At 43.6% G+C, this 18,699-nt stretch overlaps 1 protein-coding gene across 1 annotated transcript in view; it reads right to left on the bottom strand.

The window, feature by feature from the left end:
- The window catches only part of TENT4B (terminal nucleotidyltransferase 4B), a 40,085-nt gene that overhangs the window by 13,883 nt on the left and 7,503 nt on the right, over positions 1-18,699 (bottom strand). Inside the window, exons 2-3 of the mRNA XM_065028623.1 lie at positions 6,891-7,014; positions 1,203-1,249 (exon numbers count right to left, since the gene is read on the bottom strand). Of these exons, the coding sequence (XP_064884695.1) occupies positions 1,203-1,249; positions 6,891-7,014 (171 nt within the window). The remainder of the gene's footprint in view (positions 1-1,202; positions 1,250-6,890; positions 7,015-18,699) is intronic.

Here is an 18,699-nt window from a genome sequence, read left to right as displayed (position 1 = left end):
GGGGGCACGAGGAGCCGAGCGAATAACCAGAGCTGGAACAGCACTCAGATGGAAAACGGCATCACTGAAAACACCCCGAAATTTAGGGACAGTTTTTGTCCTCCTCTCCAGATTCCAGAGGTCTGCTGCTTCACAAACAGCATCGCTTTAACCAGCCCAAAGAAACACCCGCAGCAGGTGAAACACCTCCTGCCAACAGGGAGGAGATGCTGCTGGGCTGCGGAACTGAACCGGTGCTCAAGCCGCTCCTGGTGCCAACAGGTAACAACAGGAGCTACTTGTCAGGTGCACAGCAAGAAAAGCAGCTCTGTCGTCACCCTGAGGATCGGTATCACCTGCAACACACCTCACAGACCCAGCAGCTCCGCAACCCAAACCTTCCACACCAGTTTAACCCAAGGATATTAGGCAAATTCTACCAGAACCCGAGCCAATGAGCTCTCGGGCAGCTCCTGAGGCTAAAGCGGATATTGAGGCATCTGACAGACACTTTGCTTTTCAGAAAGAGATGGAACAACAGCTCTGGTCTCCCTCACTTGCTGCCAGTACCAGGGATTAAAGCCTTGTTCCCAAAGCACAGAACTGGATTCGGGTGTTAACCTCAGACATCATGTGTCCGTCCCCTGCAGCCACTGGAGCCCTTCCTTCTATTTCTATTTAATTGTCAAAAATATTTATAATTTCCACATAGGAGACACTGGTGTCACTGAGTAATGACTCTTTATGAAAACCAGGAACAGACTCGGAAAAGGCAGCGGTTGATATAGTACAGATTTCACAAAAGACAACGGAAAGAAGAAAAATCCAGCTCTGTACATATTCCCTTCAGTGTTAACATTAAGTAATGATAAATGTTTCAATCTAAGTGTCTGTGGAGATAAAGTTTAGCTTCTCTTTTGAGGCCAACCTCTTGTTTTGCTTTAGTCATTTAATGAAGCCAAATTACAAAATAAGCCTTTTTTGACAACATGGTGATTCAGATCTTTTACCGATACATGCAAAATCTAGATAGACACCTGTATTACAGTTACCAGTCTTAATTACTACACTTCCATACACTTAGCAGACTACTAATAGCTTAACACATCCTAATATAACAAGCAGACACAAGGAACAGAGATGCTGGGACAGCAGCTAAATGGTACAGGTCGCATATGACTTTCTTTTATCTTGTGTACAACTTACACCAAAAAATTACTCACCTTGTAGGTAAATATAAACCAGTTTTAAAACTGCCAAATATCTGCACCTGAAACACAAGAACAGGATATGTGAAAACACATTTTGAGGCTTCAGAAGACAAGGTGCTTGTGAAGGCTGGTGAGTGCTTCCCTCCATGGGCAGATTCCGGTATTGCCAGCAGGCACACGCACACACGTCCCCTTTGCTCTTAAGCATTTGTATCTTCAGGGTGGTATAAGAGGCAAATCTTCACTGCTGTTACCCATGAAACATTCACAACTTTGAGTTCCCTATTACAAAACCTTCTTTGTAATGTAAACATTTTCATTGTGACAAGATTTGGCAACACTCCTAAATCAAAAGATTTTGAAACACTACAGAGTGACAGCGCATAAAACTCCCCCGGTATCAGTTCCATTTCTTTTTTGCTTCCATATCTCAAACTATACCCTTCACTTTTTAAACATGTTTTATAAGTTTAATATATTTCTGTTTCTTTGACTACTTTAAATATATACATGTATATATATCACAACCCATTTTTTTCTGAATTACAGAGCAAGTAACACAAGTTTTGTGTTTCTTGTTTAAACACGGTCACAGGAGCTGCTGAGACTTCAAAGTCAAACCTTCCCTACATTTGGACTCACTTTCCTGCACGGGCTTCTGATGTGTTTCCTGCCTTAATGAGTCTCATACACCAGCTTGATCGCCACCTATTTGTGTGTCAAGAGACCCACTTTTTATGTTTTTCTCCTTTGGGATAAGGAAGAGGGAGAGACAGGAAAACATGATGTTTTGCAAGTAAGTGTCTTGATATTTTAGTAGACAAAGAAGTAGTAGGAGTGCTTCCTCTTGATTATTTTCCATCGCTTCGCTCTCTTTGCCCCCTCAGAATCCCAGGGTGTCAGGGGTTGGAAGGGCCCTGGAAAGCTCATCCAGTGCAATCCCCCCATGGAGCAGGAACACCCAGATGAGGTTACACAGGAAGGTGTCCAGGCGGGTTGGAATGTCTGCACAGAAGGAGACTCCACAACCTCCCTGGGCAGCCTGGGCCAGGCTCTGCCACCCTCACCCCAACAAGTTGCTTCTCACCTTTCAGTGGAACCTCCTGTGTTCCAGTTTGCACCCATTGCCCCTTGTCCTGTCACTGGTTGTCACCAGAAGAGCCTGGCTCCATCCTCCTGACACTCCCCCTTTCCATATTGATCCCCAGGAATGAGTCCCCCCTCAGTCTCCTCTTGTCCAGCTCCAGAGCCCCAGCTCCCTCAGCCTTTCCTCACACGGGAGATGCTCCACTCCCTTCAGCATCTTGGTGGCTGCGCTGGACTCTCTCCAGCAGTTCCCTGTCCTGCTGGAACTGAGGGGCCACAACTGGACACAATATTCCAGGTGTGGTCTCCCCAGGGCAGAGCAGAGGGGCAGGAGAACCTCTCTGACCTACTGACCACCCCCTTCTAACCCACCCCAGGTACCATTGGCTTCCTGGCCACAAGGGCCCAGTGCTGGCTCATGGTCACCCTGCTGTCCCCAGGACCCCCAGGTCCCTTTCCCCTACACTGCTCTCTAATAGGTCATTCCCCAACTTACACTGGAACCTGGGGTTGTTCCTGCCCAGATTCAAGACTCTACACTTGCCCTTGTTCTATTTCATTAAATTTCTCCCTGCCCAGCTCTCCAGCCTGTCCAGGTCTCTGATGGCAGCACAGCTTCCAGTGTCACCACTCCTCCCAGCTTGGTGTCATCAGCAAACCTGCTGACAGTCACTCTATTCCCTCATCCAAGTCATTGATGAATATATTGAACAACACTGGCCCCAGCACTGCCCCCTGAGGCACTGCACTGGGTACAGGCCTCAACTGGACTCTGCCCCATTGACCACGACTCTCTGGCTTCTTCCCTTCAGCCAGTTCACCATGTCCCCAACAATAAGCACGTGCTGGGAGCACATTTAAAAGTTCATAGCTTTTCAAACTAGAAAAGACTGCAAAGAGATACCACAGAACTAGCATCAATATCGTACTAGATATTGACAATAGCATAAAGGCATCCCACAGCTACGAAAGTAATACTTATTACTACTATTTTTAATCCAGGATAACAGAAAAGCATCCTCTGTGAAACTGTCAGGGTTCAGCCAAACCAGGATTTATCTGGCTACCAAAACACCTGAAAAGTGCTTCTGCACAATGAAACAACCACTGGTGGGTTCAGAAAAATCTAAATGTGCTTTCACATTATCAAACAAAATAGTGTGTTCAGCTGACCAGCAAAGAGTCTTTATTGAATAAACAAGCCTGAAAGTATTCATAAACTTACTGATACAACATATATGACCTTTACCAAAAGGAATGAGACAACATCTGCTGTTGTACAATAATTTGGAGTATGAGAAAGACTGAATTATTATATAAAAGCAACCCACACCCACGCTTCAATCCCTCTCCCATCAAATCTGGAAAGATGGAAGAGCGGGGAAATCAGAACAGAAGTTTTAAAGGATTTTGATTTATTATTGAATTGGAATGTAAACTGTTGAAGCTCTGCAGCCATGTCCACATTTAACGCATCCCAAATCCAGGACACGACGATGAAGTGAGAGATGTGAGCATTACTTTTTGTGGTGCCAACGCTGCTGCTGATGTTCTTATTCTCTCTTTTATTCTCTGAGTATTTGCATCCATAAGATAAGTTGAGACTTCACAGTACTGCAGTGAGTCCTCCTGCTCCTGTGTGCTGCTGTTACTGTTTCTCCTGGACTCCTGCAAGCTCGTTCATATTAAATTCCAAAGGTTCAGGAGTGAAGCTACATCACCTCTTTCAGATCTACAAGGCCACGTAATACTCGGACACCAAACTAAGGACGTTATCACAAACGTATCCTAAATTCCACTGGATAAGGACTTATTTGTTCAATAGTCACATTTTCGTGTTCAATTGGTAAGAAACACTTTAAAATGCTTTAGTTCAGTGTTTGGGGTTGTTTGGTTTTGGTGTAATTAAAGCCTTTCCTACGGTCCGAGCCTTGCTGATGCCAAGAACAGCTCTCACTTACTAGGAATGTTTCCTTCTAAGCACATTCCCTTGAGTAAGAGAGCAAATGACACAATTGCTAACTTCTATAAATACCGTAACAGTGTAGGATACCTAGTTTTATCCCCCTCCATCTGCCTTTACAGCCTTTTCCTAAGTGGAGCAGGAAAAAAAGTAGGTGCGCAGACACATTCCACGTGTTTTCTATACACTTAGATTCATGAAGCCTGACTTTCCTTTTCTCGGTATTTAGTTTTTATAGAGTATGTTCTACCTATGTGTTTAGTGAGAAACTGCAAACCAAATGTGTATGTTTAACTTAAAGTTTATTTTACCTGGATTCACTATTCTATGACTCAAAATGAACAGCTTAAACATTAACCTGTTGCTTTGCACTACGGCTAAAGCTGAGGACATTGGACCGGATTAACACTCCACCTTCTCAGAGCGTCTACTCAAAACTTGCATCTTACAAGTAGCTAAACCAACACAGATTTCCAAAAAGTTAGTGATTAACTCAAACAACTGAAAAATTACAACAAAAGACTGTCAAAGTTGAACACGGTGGAGTTCAGCAGCTCGGTTCCTGAGCAGATCTGTGAAGTAAGTACTAGAAAGACAAGATGACAGTAATTTCCAGGTTGTGGCCTGGCGTGCTGTGGTCAGCGCTCGGTTCCTTCTGGCCTGCAGAGAGCGGAAGGGCACGCAGGAGGAGAATTCTCCCTCGACATTAAGAGCAGCAGACAAAACAGGGACTTAGGCTTGGAAAAGAAGTGACTGACTTGAGCAAAAACAACTGGCACGTTCTCGCTCTCTTCCATTTCCAAGAACAGTGAAGACAGACGGTCATGGCAGCTTTAACTGGCACTCACTGAAAGCGAACTTCAGTTTTCGGCTGCTTCTCGCTCCCATCACGGCTGAGCCGACCAGTCACAGGGCTTGGATTTACTTCCCTTCCTTTAAAACATTATGGCTACAAAAGCCATTTTCAGCAGCTTAAAGAAAGACTATTTTCTTAAGGACCCGAAGTCATATATATTTTTATATATATATATGTACACACACACACACATATATGTATATTTTAATATACATATATATATATTTTAATATACAAGACCTGGCTTGTACAGATCAAGCCTGTCTTACAAACAGAGCATCTCTGTAAGCACTAAGTTCTTGTGCCCCATTCCAAGCGTGAGCGTTAACGAAGAGCGATCCCCTGGTAATAAACCCGTTCATCCCATTACACTAGTGAAGTCTGCAGCACACAAACCCGTCTAGGAAACAGCAGCATCTTCTCTAGGCTGAAGCAATGGGTTATTTGGTGGAATCCTCTACTGCACAACTTTGGCAAGGTGTACCATAGCAAGAACGGTTCCATACCCACACTGTTTCCTATACTATTGTATGTCTTACTAGCAGCTCCCTACTGCTCGTGATTAGGGTCTACAACCCAGTTTGACCAGGTTAGAGGAGGGCTACACATCATCTGTGAGATACGCTAAAGCCTCCTTCCAGCTTATACGTCACTAATACCTTGGCCATTACTACAGAAACTATCTTGAAAATGGGAGTATATTACACAAAAAACCACACACCACACATACATAAAGCTTCGACAAATTAATATTCTGTCAGCTTCTAAAAACAAATTCCACAAAACAGGTGAAGATGATCTGAAATGAACGGTGACTTTAAGTCGTTCCTGTCAGAACTCTATCTGTTACCGCGGCAGGATCAGAGAGCATCCCTTACACTAAAGATTCTGCTGTCTGCATTGGGTTTGCCATTCCAGCTAACAAGTCCTATTTTTCAGCTACCATTACCCACAGATAGGTTACTACAGCTACAAACCTGCATCTGGAAGTGAACACCATGTTAGCACAGGGATACAATTAAACTACACTCAGTTATGCTAAAAACCCAACTGTGTCCCCATAAAACCAGCTTGAGTTGTAAAAGCAACTTCTCTAGCTTCTCTTTAATTCAACCTTTATTAAAAACTAATAAAAAGAAGCATACATCTGCACTGGAGAAACACCTGACCGAATCAAGTACTAGTAAAAACCTGCGTTTGGTGGAAAGAGGCATTAGAGGCACTATGTATCTAATACCTATATATACATATATATATATAGAGAGAGAGAGAGAGAGAGATCTACAGACTTGTTTCTTCCTGGTTCTTTTACATTTGTAAGATATTTCAATTTAATTTAACAACAGCGTGGGCTGTGTGACGTGGCATTGCTGGCATTCCATCTCAAGAGCCTTGTTCAAGACCTCAGGTCTCTGGACCAGAAACCCCACTAAAGATTCTTCAGCCAAACCAGGAATTTCAGAACTTTTTTATAATTTCTTTTATAATTTCTTTTATAAGCCTGATATGTCCCCATTAATCTCAGTAAATAAATAATAATGATACTAAATGCTGCCACTTCTCATGCCCTTTCTTTGATGACAGTAGGTCTAGCTTACCTTTGTTCCTATGTGCGATAGAAAACGTTGGCCTGTATTATTCCAGAAATAAAGATTTGACCAGAAATCCTTTTGTTGTTGTTGTTTGGTTTAAATACCGAAAAATAAGCAGTATTTTCATTATTCAATACTACACAAAGTAAACAGGCACAAACGATGCTTTTACACATTATCAAATAGAACAGTGTCCTACTCACATCTGCATTAGGCCAGAGCTCTTTTATAACGTTTTCTATCCTGTTCACCACTTCCATCCGCATCCTCTCTTCTTCAGGTCTGGGAGACATATACTTATAAAAGTCAATGATTTCTTCATGAAGACTGAGAAAGAAAAAAAAAGGAACAGAAAGTCAGGAAAACCGCACAGGAGAATGAAATACCAACTACTCTAGTGAAAATGAAACACGCTTTTTGAGCTCCTAGTTACCGACTGAGTTAAGGGGCAATTTAAGAGTGGCATACAATTAAAAATAAATAAGTATCCAGATTCATAACCCGCAGTAAGGTTTAGTTCCTTATGCCACAGGTCATTGTTGCACTGCAGCTGCTGAAAGCGCGGTGGCGAATCCAAACCCGCCCTGTGTGCCAAGGCCCGCGCAGCAGAGGTTCAGCCCCCGTGCGGCTGGGAGCTCCCCGTGCGCGCCGAGCAGGGATCCCGCGGGAGGACTCGGGCACCAGGCGCTGCTCAGCCCCAGCTTTGCGAGAGCTGACAGTCACCACAGCGCTACAAACACTGCTGCTTTTACTGCCGGGAGAGCACGCGGGAACTGAAAACGCGCTCCCTCCCCAACACAAGGCAGTAAGTAGTACACACGCAGCAGTGGTGGCGGAGAAGAATAAGACTGACAGCCAGTCAACCCATTTATTTGACAGTTTACCGTATTATGCGTGCCTCTCACAGGCAGTAAGTTATGTTTGGATTGCCTATGATTAGAGCTGAAATAAAGATGTCTTCTTATAGTTCCACAAATTTCCATGCTGCTGTAATATCATAAACTCATCATCATCATCTTGACTAACAACATATTTAAAAAAGACACAGCCCTTTAATTCCAGGAAAATTCAGAGGAACCCTGGCACAGAGTAGCTAAAATAATTTCATTTGTTTCCTGCAATGACCATTACAGTAATAGCTAGGGGTTTTTAAAATGTATTGTTTCTAGTTACCAAGTACAACTGCATCGCTCCTTAAAGCTCTGAGGGACCATCAGAAGAGAGCAATTTATTAAGAGCAAGCCCTTAGATGAGCTGTGGAATCTAATAATTCCCCACTGCACACACAGTTAAATCAAATCTTAATAACTGGAAGTTGTTCACAGGTGTCAAAAAAACAGGTATTTAACAGAGTCGGGGTAGGGACTGAACTCAAACCATCCGCACCATGTTCTTCAATACTGCAGCACTATGAACAACACAAGCTTCTTTCTCTCAGAGACTGAGGAATAAAACATTTACATTACTTTTCACTGGGAATTTATGGGAATTTACCACACATATGGTTAGGGGAACAGTCCAAAAAGCCGAGCAACTTGAGGTGGCCATCACCACAGGCGCTCTATAGCTAGCAAAGAGGACAACTCCTCTGACGACATCCTTCAAAGGGAGATCCACACAGGTACTCGATTTAGCTGTTCTAAAGCAACCTTTGGAGAAGCTGCTCCTCCTCCGGCACCTACAGAGGGAGCCTGACAAATGCTTAAATTAAACACTAAACTAAAACACCCCACCCCAAAAGATCTCCTGCAAAAATGCAAGGTGCCATCTCCCCCCCCTCCCATGGTATCACCACCCTCTTCTCACACATCATCTGAGGTACCACACCATGTTCTGAGTAACACAGCTGCAACATTCACAGCAATAAATGCTGTTTTCAGCACTTATTTTAATGTCGCTAGGAAATTTCTTACATCCACCTATGGCTGCTTTATCACAGAATCATTTACATCAAGTCCAACCATAACCCACCCCTGGCACTGCCCCATGTCCTGAGAACCTCATGTCCGTCTGTCCAGCCCTCCAGGGCTGGTGACTCCAGCACTGCCCTGGGCAGCCTGTTCCAATGCCCCACAGCCCTTTGGGGAAGAAATTGTTCCCACATCCAACCTCAACATCCTTTGGTGCAGGGAATGAAAATACTCTGAGTTTTGTGGTTGTTTCATTGCAAGTGTAATACAGTTATTTGTTAGGTACAGTGTACTTTCTCTGTTTGAATAACTCTAATTTAATTTACTGTGCTGCGGTGTGCTGGATGTAGTTACCGGTGTGTTCTGCAGTGCCGTTCCTACACCTCCTCACAGCTCTCCTCCCATTGCAGAAATCAAATTCGGATGAGAAGTACAAATGGAGCACCCCAACCACCAATCCGCTCTCTGTCCCCACCACCAGCCATGCTGAATGGCTCATTTAGTCTCTGCACGCTTAGCCATCAAGGTGACATTCCAATACAGGAGCAACAAGGAAAACAGGCAAAAAATCTGACTCTAGAAAACACTGATTATTTCTCAACTGTGATCTGTAACCGTAGTAACTGTAATGCCAACTGTAACCACAGCTCTCAGGGCACTTGTCTTTATCAACTCCACTGACACTCTTAATTGGGATAATTGTATCAATCAGTGCATTCTTTAGAAGCACACAAAATAACGACGTGTCCTCAGAACTAGATGTGTTTCTTCTTCTAAACATAAATAATGTGCGTCTGCATCTTTTCAAATGGGATCCTTCTTGCTCCTAGGTAGTCACATAAAGCTTTATGGTAAAACAAAATTAAGCAGCATGCAAACACACCGACGCTTCCATTGCACATGTGACGAATGTTACTAAACAACGCACATGTAGAAAAAAAATCCATTTGAACTCTTTCAATGACAGAAGGCTTAAAGACATTTTAGTTGCCACCAGCTGGAAATACCACCGACGTGTGTGGGTTTCAGCTGCTCCCCAGCACGCACGAGCCGAAAGGACTCACGGCCACACCTGGAACCGCGTTTCCCTGCCCCGGAACGGCCGCTGCCAAGAAATAAGAGCATGATTAACCAAGCCAAGAGGAGCAGGAGCAGCCACACGCAGGTTTCAGAGGGTGCAGCTCGGCTGCGAGGTGTGGCTCCAGTTAACGGGGACTTAACTCAAGCTGCACTGAAAATCAAAACTCAAGGTTATTCACTGTCTAATCAACACCTATTATAGTCGCTGTTGTTCAGAACGATTTGTTTGGATTAATGGAGTCTGTTTACAAGAGTCCCTAGTGGAACTTTTTATCTTTAGCTGAAATGAAGATCAAAGAGACCAAGAAGTTATTTTTGGCATCATAACAGTATTCTATTATTTAATGCCATTACATTCATTAGTTATTTTAGATAAAAGCCCTTAAAAGAAGGCTTGTTTTTAGCAGGAAATTGCACTGTGATAAACCTGATTTCACCACAGAGCAGTATTTCCTTTCTGTCCACACTGAGGCATACCAACACCCAGACCTGCTCAGGATGCATGGCTTCGGACGAACTGCAACTGAGGCACAGACACAGAGAGCCAAATCCTCCCTTTCTCCCTCACAATTCCATTCATTTATTTTTTACTATTTATTTTAAAAGCGACACACTCCACAAGATGGGGAATCCAAGGGCTTCCCAAATAACTTTCAATTTTAACATTAATCTCCCATGAGCTTCATAAAATCATTTCGGGATTGCTACCACCGTCCTCACGTGTTGAATAATGGATCAGGAACAGCAGCAGCCACTGTGAAGATCACAGATTATTCTTCTCACCCACAGACTCAAGCAAAACCAAACACTAGAGTAGTGAAGGCAACTGTAAATACGAAGCATCTGCTGACATCCTCCCCTGCCACCCGAGCCCTGGCAGCAGACACGTTCTTTTATTATCGACTACTAAAAGAACACCTAACTGCATCGGAAGGTGAATTAATGTGCAGTTAAGTCTTGTGGTGACTGATACATCAGTCCTCGTAAGAAACTAAAGTTGTGCATAACAAAGCAAGCAATTTTCAAAGGCCTCAGAGACTTTGACTGTCACTTTTTATGTCGTTAGTTACTGAACCGTATCAATATATCATAGGTGACACAGTAACCATATTTTGGAAGCTTTAAAATCGAGCAGGCTGAAAGGTGCCCATGACAGCAACCTGACGAAACAAGGAAATCTTAAGGAGCTGGGTTTTCCATCGCACACATTTTTCTTCAGTTCACCCACTTGAAACTGAGCTTCACAGAGCATCTTTTCACAGCTTACCTAAAAATACACATGCAGAAAAAAACAAGCATTCCACTGCCACAGGATTACTAACCACCACTAAAAATCAGGGTATCTGCTGTACGGTATCTGCTGTATAAAGCGCTTTCCTAAGATGCAAATGAAGAACTCAACTTTGCAAAGAGCTCAGCAAACGGGACTTATTTCTGGCCCCTTCAGTTACAACCCAGGTTAGACAGCAACCGGGTTGCTGGTTTGACTCCAAGTAAGTTAATTTTCCTCCTGCGGTTAGAAACCTTCCTTTTCCACAGCTGGCTCAGTCACCCTCTGCATTTAGTTTGAGAACAAGATCAGACCCCAGGACAGAGTTAATGTTTTTCGAGTACATTTTCAGTGGTTTTGAGGTGAAACAAAGAGAATATAAGAAGTTACTGTTATCGTGGCTGCAGTCTGGGAGCCAAGGTCTGTGTGAGCTCTGTCCGCAGGTGTGGGACAGACAGACCCGGACTGACACCCAGCCTGACCAGCCAGGACAGTCCGTGCCGTTAGCACCAGGCTTTGCATTTAGGGAAAGCTGGATTTTACGGCTAGGGGACAGAGCCCCGCTCTGTTCCGGCCGAGTCCCGTCCAGGAGGTTTTAGCCAGGCCTTGCTCTGCAGGGGCCTGGGGGCCTTTCTGCCTTTTCCTCTTTTCCCCCGGCACCGGCTGCTGGGACCAGGGTGGTCTGTGAGGAATTGCACGGAGTACTTTATATTCTCATTTCCATTTTATATATAACTAGAATACACTAATCTTATTTTGATATTTTATTAAACCGTGTTTAACTCAACCTGTGAGTTTCTCCCTTTCAATTCTCTCCCCTGTTGGGGTGAGTGGCCGTCCTGGCTGTGTTGCCAGCGGGGGTTAAACCATCCTGATGGAATCACCCCAACCAAGGCGAATTTGGCCAAGTTACGTCCCGCCACCTTCGCCAGGTGTGATTCAGGAACCCAGATCCTGTTCTCAGGACTCATGTCGTTCAGGATACTAAGTCTCAAAACGCAAGTTGTTCACTTCAACACTTCATGGTGCGCTGATTACACGCACTTCTTCAAATGCTGCGGAGCAAAGAAAGACGACAAACATATATTACCATAACCTAAAACTTCTATCCTGTGCAAATATTTGAAAACACAGAGTATAGCTCCCTCTTTCTTCCCCCCAATAAACACCCATTCCCTATAACCCCTAAAATTAATGTCGCTTTTTATTTGTGTTCTGGATTTAACATTAACTTATTGGTTTAAATGCATCATAAAGAGCACTAACATAGCACTGTCTTATGGAAACAGCCAAAGTGTAGTAGAGACGTATTAAAACACAGGAGAAAGCAGCAATGTGGGCAGTTCTTTTCAGTTATTTAAAACGTTATCTCCATATATTTAAGTTTTCCCTTTTCTTTCTTCTTCTTTAATTTTTATTGTATAGATGCTTTGGTTGAGTCAGGATGAATGCTAGCTTCTTCAAACCCATTCAGGTTACTTCTCATTAAAAATCCCAATCATGGTCTTTAGTCAATATGTAAGAGACTCCCTTTCCCTGACAACATCGAATGGAGCAGGCTTTGTCTGTCCATAAATTGCAGCGTGTGCTTTGTCTTGTAAGATACACTCACACCTACTAGAATTTTTCCTACAGAAATCCGTCTTTTAAGAGGAAAAAAGTCCTATTGAACTTTAATGATAAATCAGATGCTTAAATGAGTCCTATCAACAAGCAATCTGAAGTATAACGGCGTGACTGATCCCTTGGCTTTCAGAGCCACACGTATACATACCGAGTCTTGCTCTCGATTTCTACAGCAGTTCCAACAAAAATACCAAATGCCACCTTGAAAGAACATTTTGAGAAGCACCCTTATTTCCCATTGCCGTTTTTTTGTTTTAATCCTCCAGTACATGAAAACAATCCAGCTGAATCACTACATGTGTGGGAACAGCCCTTTATTTTTCCCTGCAAAGTATCTCAGTATCATCCCTCCTTCCCACCTCCATAAACAAGGGCTGGGGGAGTCTGTTCCTGCCCTTCTCCCAGGCTCTGGGTTCCCAAACTGATGCAGGTGTTTTGCTAATAGAGTGGAAAACAAGATATTAAGAGAAACTGCTACCTCAATTGAGCTAAAAGTACTAACAAAAGAACAAGATGAAGGAGACAAAGGTTTCGTTCAGGGAAAACAGAGATAGGAAATAGCTGGTTTATTCCATAATAACAAAAAGTCTTTGACTCTAGTAACAGCTAATTATCTTGAAACAAACCACTAATTCCAATATCTCCTATGTGAAATATTACCACAAGGGTTTTCTTGAGCTGACTTGTACAAAAGTATTAGTCCATTGCAACAGTTACATACGCAATCTGCAACCTCATAATTTAAAATACAGGAATACATTTTTAAAAGTGTTTAAGTTGGAAATGTGACTGTTAGCATGCGCTTCATACATTCTCTAATTACAGCTTGAAGTAAATCTCCGAACACCTACAACCACTGAGAAGTTAAAGGTATCTATTCTCTATAGTGGGGAATCGCCCTGGCTTAAAACGCTCTCATTCAGAAAGACCAAACAACACTTCATGCATTTTTCTTTTACAGAAGAGCTTAACAAGAAGCAAAAGTAACTCTCGGTATCAGTAGTAACTCAATTTATATAGCACAACTTTCCCAGTCACGCAGTAAGGTTTGGGTTTGTATTAGGATCGTGACAAAAGCTCCAGCCAGCGAATCCCCGCAAGGCTTGTGAGTAGGTCTGACCCCTTCTGCACCCGCACAACAGGTAGAAGGGAGTTAAAGAGCGTATTAGATCAGTTTTGCACGTATCCCAAGTGGCGTTACTATTAAACCAGAGCAGAGGATACAGCAGGTCAGCTAACACATCTCCCTGTTTATCTCCGCAAAGCTGGGCTATCAGGACAGTTCTTCATACATCACTAGTATGTTGCTACTATTTTGTTAGCGTAGTAAATTTTATCGCATAAGCAAACACTCTGGGGCCTGCCAATAAACGACAGCGCATGGTATCTGGGCAGAGGCGAGACGAACACCCTCCTGCGGCCGAGCTGCACTTCCCGTGGGTAACGCGTGCTCGGAAAGACCTCCGTCTGCAGCCTCTGATGGGAGCTAAAATCGCCCCGCGGACCTCGGTCACCGCGTAAACGAAGCCGGGCAAGCCTCGTGTGGGGCTCAAAACAGCCTTTTCCGACACAGGAGAGAAGTCCTCTACTTGCCTGGCAAATACTCTTCCTGTTGTGATTTGATAAATTATTTAACTTGAAAGATCAGTTCAATGAAAGGAAGGAGAGCAATGCAATCATTAACTCCCATCTCCTTCTGTCAGAGTCAATTTAAACTTTCAAACGCTCACCCCAGATACGCCCACACCAGTCCCTGGGAAGGAAAAACGCTACCACAACCCCAGGCTTATGCCATTCCCCTCTATGCCAACTCAAGGGGCTGTTTAAAGCTGAGTTCCCACCTGCAGGCAGTGCTTACACACCTGAGAGCACAGCCACCCCGCTCCATCTGTGCACAAACCTGCTTTCTGGCTGCTAAACAGCCAGAACCACCAAGAACAGAATAAAACTCTACATCCTTCTGCTTCAGTAACACATCAGATCAAACTTCAAATGACTTAATACAAAGATATTAAGTCAAACAACCGGCCACAGCTGCAGTTTGTTAATACCTTTTCAGCTCCAGCATAAGAACATTTTCAAATTAAATCTGAAGTGCCATTATGCTGCCTGGAAAATCAATGCAGATTCCTAAAGCTTTCCAACATTTTCTAACATTCATGGGTTTGGGTGGCTTTTTTTTTTTGACAGGGGAATATTACACGGCATTTTGGAACATCCAAGGTTCCACACATCACTTTGTTCGCATCTCCTGTACTAGAAGCATTCAAAACTTCCTACTACAAGATTCAAAGCCAGCACTTACTATGAAAACCACAACACTTTAAGTTTGTATGTTAAATTCATTCTCTTCAAGCAAAACGGACAGTGACCCAACTTACCTGTTTAGCACAGGTTCAGAACCAGCTTCTCACCCATTTAAGACGCGTTCCTGCACTTTGGTGACACTCTGCTAAATATTAATACAACTGCAGATGTGCTGCTGTCACATCCAGGCAAAATTCAAATGCCAGAGGTAGTTCTCCTCTCACTTCCAAATGCTCAGAAGTCACTGAAGCAGGTGCATTTTGCAAGAGGAGGAAGAAAAGGTCACATATACTATGGCAAGGTACAGGGAACATTTCAGGTAACTTTTTAAATCAATGATTTGTTATCTTTACAGTAAGGGTGCCCACAGAGAACTGTGTTCAGATTAAACAACAGAGTATTCATTTTGGGACTTGTGATGCAATAATATGCTCCCTTAAAGCTATATATTAGAAATTATTTATTCATATTCTGCTTTGCTGTGCTGTACTCAGATACCCCCGCTTGCAAGGCAGGATACCCGGGGACCAGAAAAACCATGGGACCCAAGCAGGAGCACTCAACCTCCAAAACATCTTGGAGCGTCACCAGCCCCCTTCTGCTCTGCTCATCACTCGGGGCTACAAACCTACCAACAATAACCATCGAAAAAGGGCAACGCATAAGCAGATCACAGGAGAATGTTTCCTGAGGTCACCTCTATTATCCCAGTGATAGAAATGCACACTCACAAGCTTCAGTGTCAGGAACTGGAAGAAATGCTTCCTCCTCCAATGCAGGTGACTGGTCTTGACCTACAAACTATGTGGAGAAGCCGGTCTTTGACTAACCATGTGGATCTAATAATGGTTTTTATCTTCTTGAAGCTTCAGCTAGTACATCTGTCAGAAATCTACCAGTGTAAGTCTAGAAAATGCCTCACTGCAATGCTGTCCCTGAGTCCAAAATCTGACAATTCAGACACCAACACACGCTGAAGGATGACTGACAAAAGGTTTCATCAGCTACTCAGTTACTGGGCTCTGCTTGGACATATGGACAAATGAATCAGCACATGGTGAAAAAAGGGACTTCTACTGGTTCCAGAGTTAAATCCTCACAACTGGGCCAGGTCTAGTACCATGTAGGCGAAGGCTGGAGCCTACTCTAGGAGAAGAAATTTGTGTTAACACATTTGTGCACAGTCTTCTGATAAAAGCAGCAAACAGAGAGCACGGGGCTCCCAGAAACCCACTCAAGATCATACAGCTCACTGAAACCGCTCTCTCAAAATAATTCCAATAATAATGTGAAGATAAAACCAACGTGTCGGCGAGCAGCAGACGCAGAGACCAGCTATGGGAGGCACGGGATGCTCTGCAAACCGCAGAATCCACAGCAGAGACAAAGAGCTGCTCAGAACGTGGCTGCAGCGGGAGCTCCCAAGGAGCAAAGGCTGAGCTGAACTGCTCCCGCAAACAGTGCTCGGTGCCTTCATGCCTGCAGGCAAACACCACGTTATGCAAGAAACGAGAGAGCAGGTTTGTTATAACACAGTTATCCTCTGTTTGCTCCAAGGTGCTGTGATGCTGGGAGCTCACACTGCTACTTACCGCCATCGAAACATCATTTTTCACTGCTTGTGTATGCCCTGCCACATCCGGCCAACTGGTAACAAGAGCAGCTTCAGAAGATCACTAGTTAATCCAAATTTAGATAGATTTCAGCTACGAAAACAGTTGCAGCTGATGTATAACGTAATTACAACAATAAAAGCGAGAAGTTACGTCCTTTCTGCCTAATCTCAAAAACTAACCCATAAGAGGAAATCCAACAGCTCGATGAGGCAAAACTTCTCTGCCCCCGATGCTGGGAGCGGAGGCGCATGTAGAGAAGCCGCTTACTTCAGGTTATGAACTGTGAGGTAAAAATCAACATGGAAATGTTCATACCTGCCGCGTATGATTACTGCAATGAAAAATCCCCAGGGATGAGTGAGAGTAAGACACCGAGTCCAAAGCACAACTAGACAGCTAAGTAAATGCAAGATCCTCAAGCACATGAGTTGAATCACCCAACCGGAGAAGAACGTGACCTAGCAAAGCAAAAATTAAATAAAATAAACTATCAGGACCTTATTTTTTTTCAGCCAGGCTCAACATTGACGCAAGAGGGTGTGATGTGCAATCACGATCATTATTCAGATGAAGACGCTTCTTCACGGCACTGTGTTGAGCTCAATACTCTAATGGTTGTGGAAAGCTTGCTGGCCAGGAGCACCTCTGAATACCTAAGAGACTAAGCTGCTGTGCAAGGTGCAAGCCCGGAGCAAAACTTCACACCATTTTCCAAAATGATACGCATACTTATTTTAGATCAACGCCAAAATCTCCCTGAGAGAGAAGGGGGAGGATGTAAATGCGTCTAAAGAAGCGTGCTTTTTGTAACAATCCCCTTGAAATGAAACAAAAAAACCCAAAGCCAGAACAACAACCTAAAAAGCCTTGTGGTTTTCTTGTAATACACAAGAAAACATCATCTGTTCCTAAAGTAACAGAGGAAGTGAATAGCTTTAAAATTAACACCGTGAGACAAAAACTTAGGAAAATGAGACAGTCATGTTATCACACTTCCTCAGTGCAGATCACTCACAACATCAAGAGGGCAGGTAAGGCCAACAAGCTTTGATTAAGGCCTCGTTATATTCAGACTACACACTGACACATAACAGTAAAATCAACATCTTAGTCAGCGGGCTACAGGAAGATATTCCTGCATGTTGTATTTCAGTAGCATTCTTACTCTAACTGCAACATGACATTTTATGAAGGGCTTATCTATACTTGATATTTGTGACAGGTTAATGCAAGTTCTTTCACATTTTACTGAGTCCATAAACAAAGTAATTTTGAGAAAGCATTTGACACTTTACACGTGTATACTTAAATCTACCTGGAAGTCTACACCCAATGAAGACAATGAGCCAATGTTCCTACTCACCCACACACCTCTTCTTCTACTACCCTCACCTTCCCAATTCGGACGTTTCTAAAGGACTTGAATGCTTCCATTTACCTGCTGTTATATCCCATGACTAGCAGAATCACAACATTATTTTCTCCATGGTGTCTAACCACATTTTCAATAAAATATTGGCTATTTCCCCCCTAATAAATCATGCCGACAAGATGGAAGAGTGGAAATGCACAGACACTTTGATCCTAAGCTTCTGCTTATTTGAGACTCTGCTACCATTGTTTTCCAGTAAAAACCCTGTAAAATGCAATGCAAAAACCCCTGGAAGATGCATGTGATACAGCATGGTGATGGAGAATTCCACACTGTAAAGCCCTCTCAAGGAACTGTGCCTCTTGAGCTGCACATCGCTTCTGAATAATGCAGATGCAGTTCTCACGCCATGGAAGACATTATAAGACTGTCAGAGAGGCTGATCTGGAATGAGGGCTGCCAAATAACATTAATTGTCACCACGGGAGGAAGAAAATTAACAGATGTTGCTGATGTACCAGCATAAAACATCGTCACACCCAGTCACACAGCTCACACTGAGCTGATGTGCTGGAACCGCCCTGGGGCAGCTGCCTCCTACCTGCCGTCTACCCCCAGAGCTCCGCGTTCCAAACCCTCCGAGCCCCACGTCCCCGAACCCTCCGAGCCCCACGTCCCCGAACCCCCCGAGCCCCACGTCCCCGAACCCCCCGAGCCCCACGTCCCCGAACCACTTCAAGGGTCAGAAAGATAACCATTAGGAACAGCGAGGAGCAAAAGATCTACACTGAATGCAGCAATACTAGTACATTATTTGCATTATTATGATAC

This window comes from Columba livia, chromosome 13, assembly GCF_036013475.1.
Source record: "Columba livia isolate bColLiv1 breed racing homer chromosome 13, bColLiv1.pat.W.v2, whole genome shotgun sequence".
Lineage (NCBI taxonomy): Eukaryota > Metazoa > Chordata > Aves > Columbiformes > Columbidae > Columba > Columba livia.
Note: the sequence above shows the minus strand (reverse complement) of the source record. Positions and strands in the feature narration are given on the sequence as shown.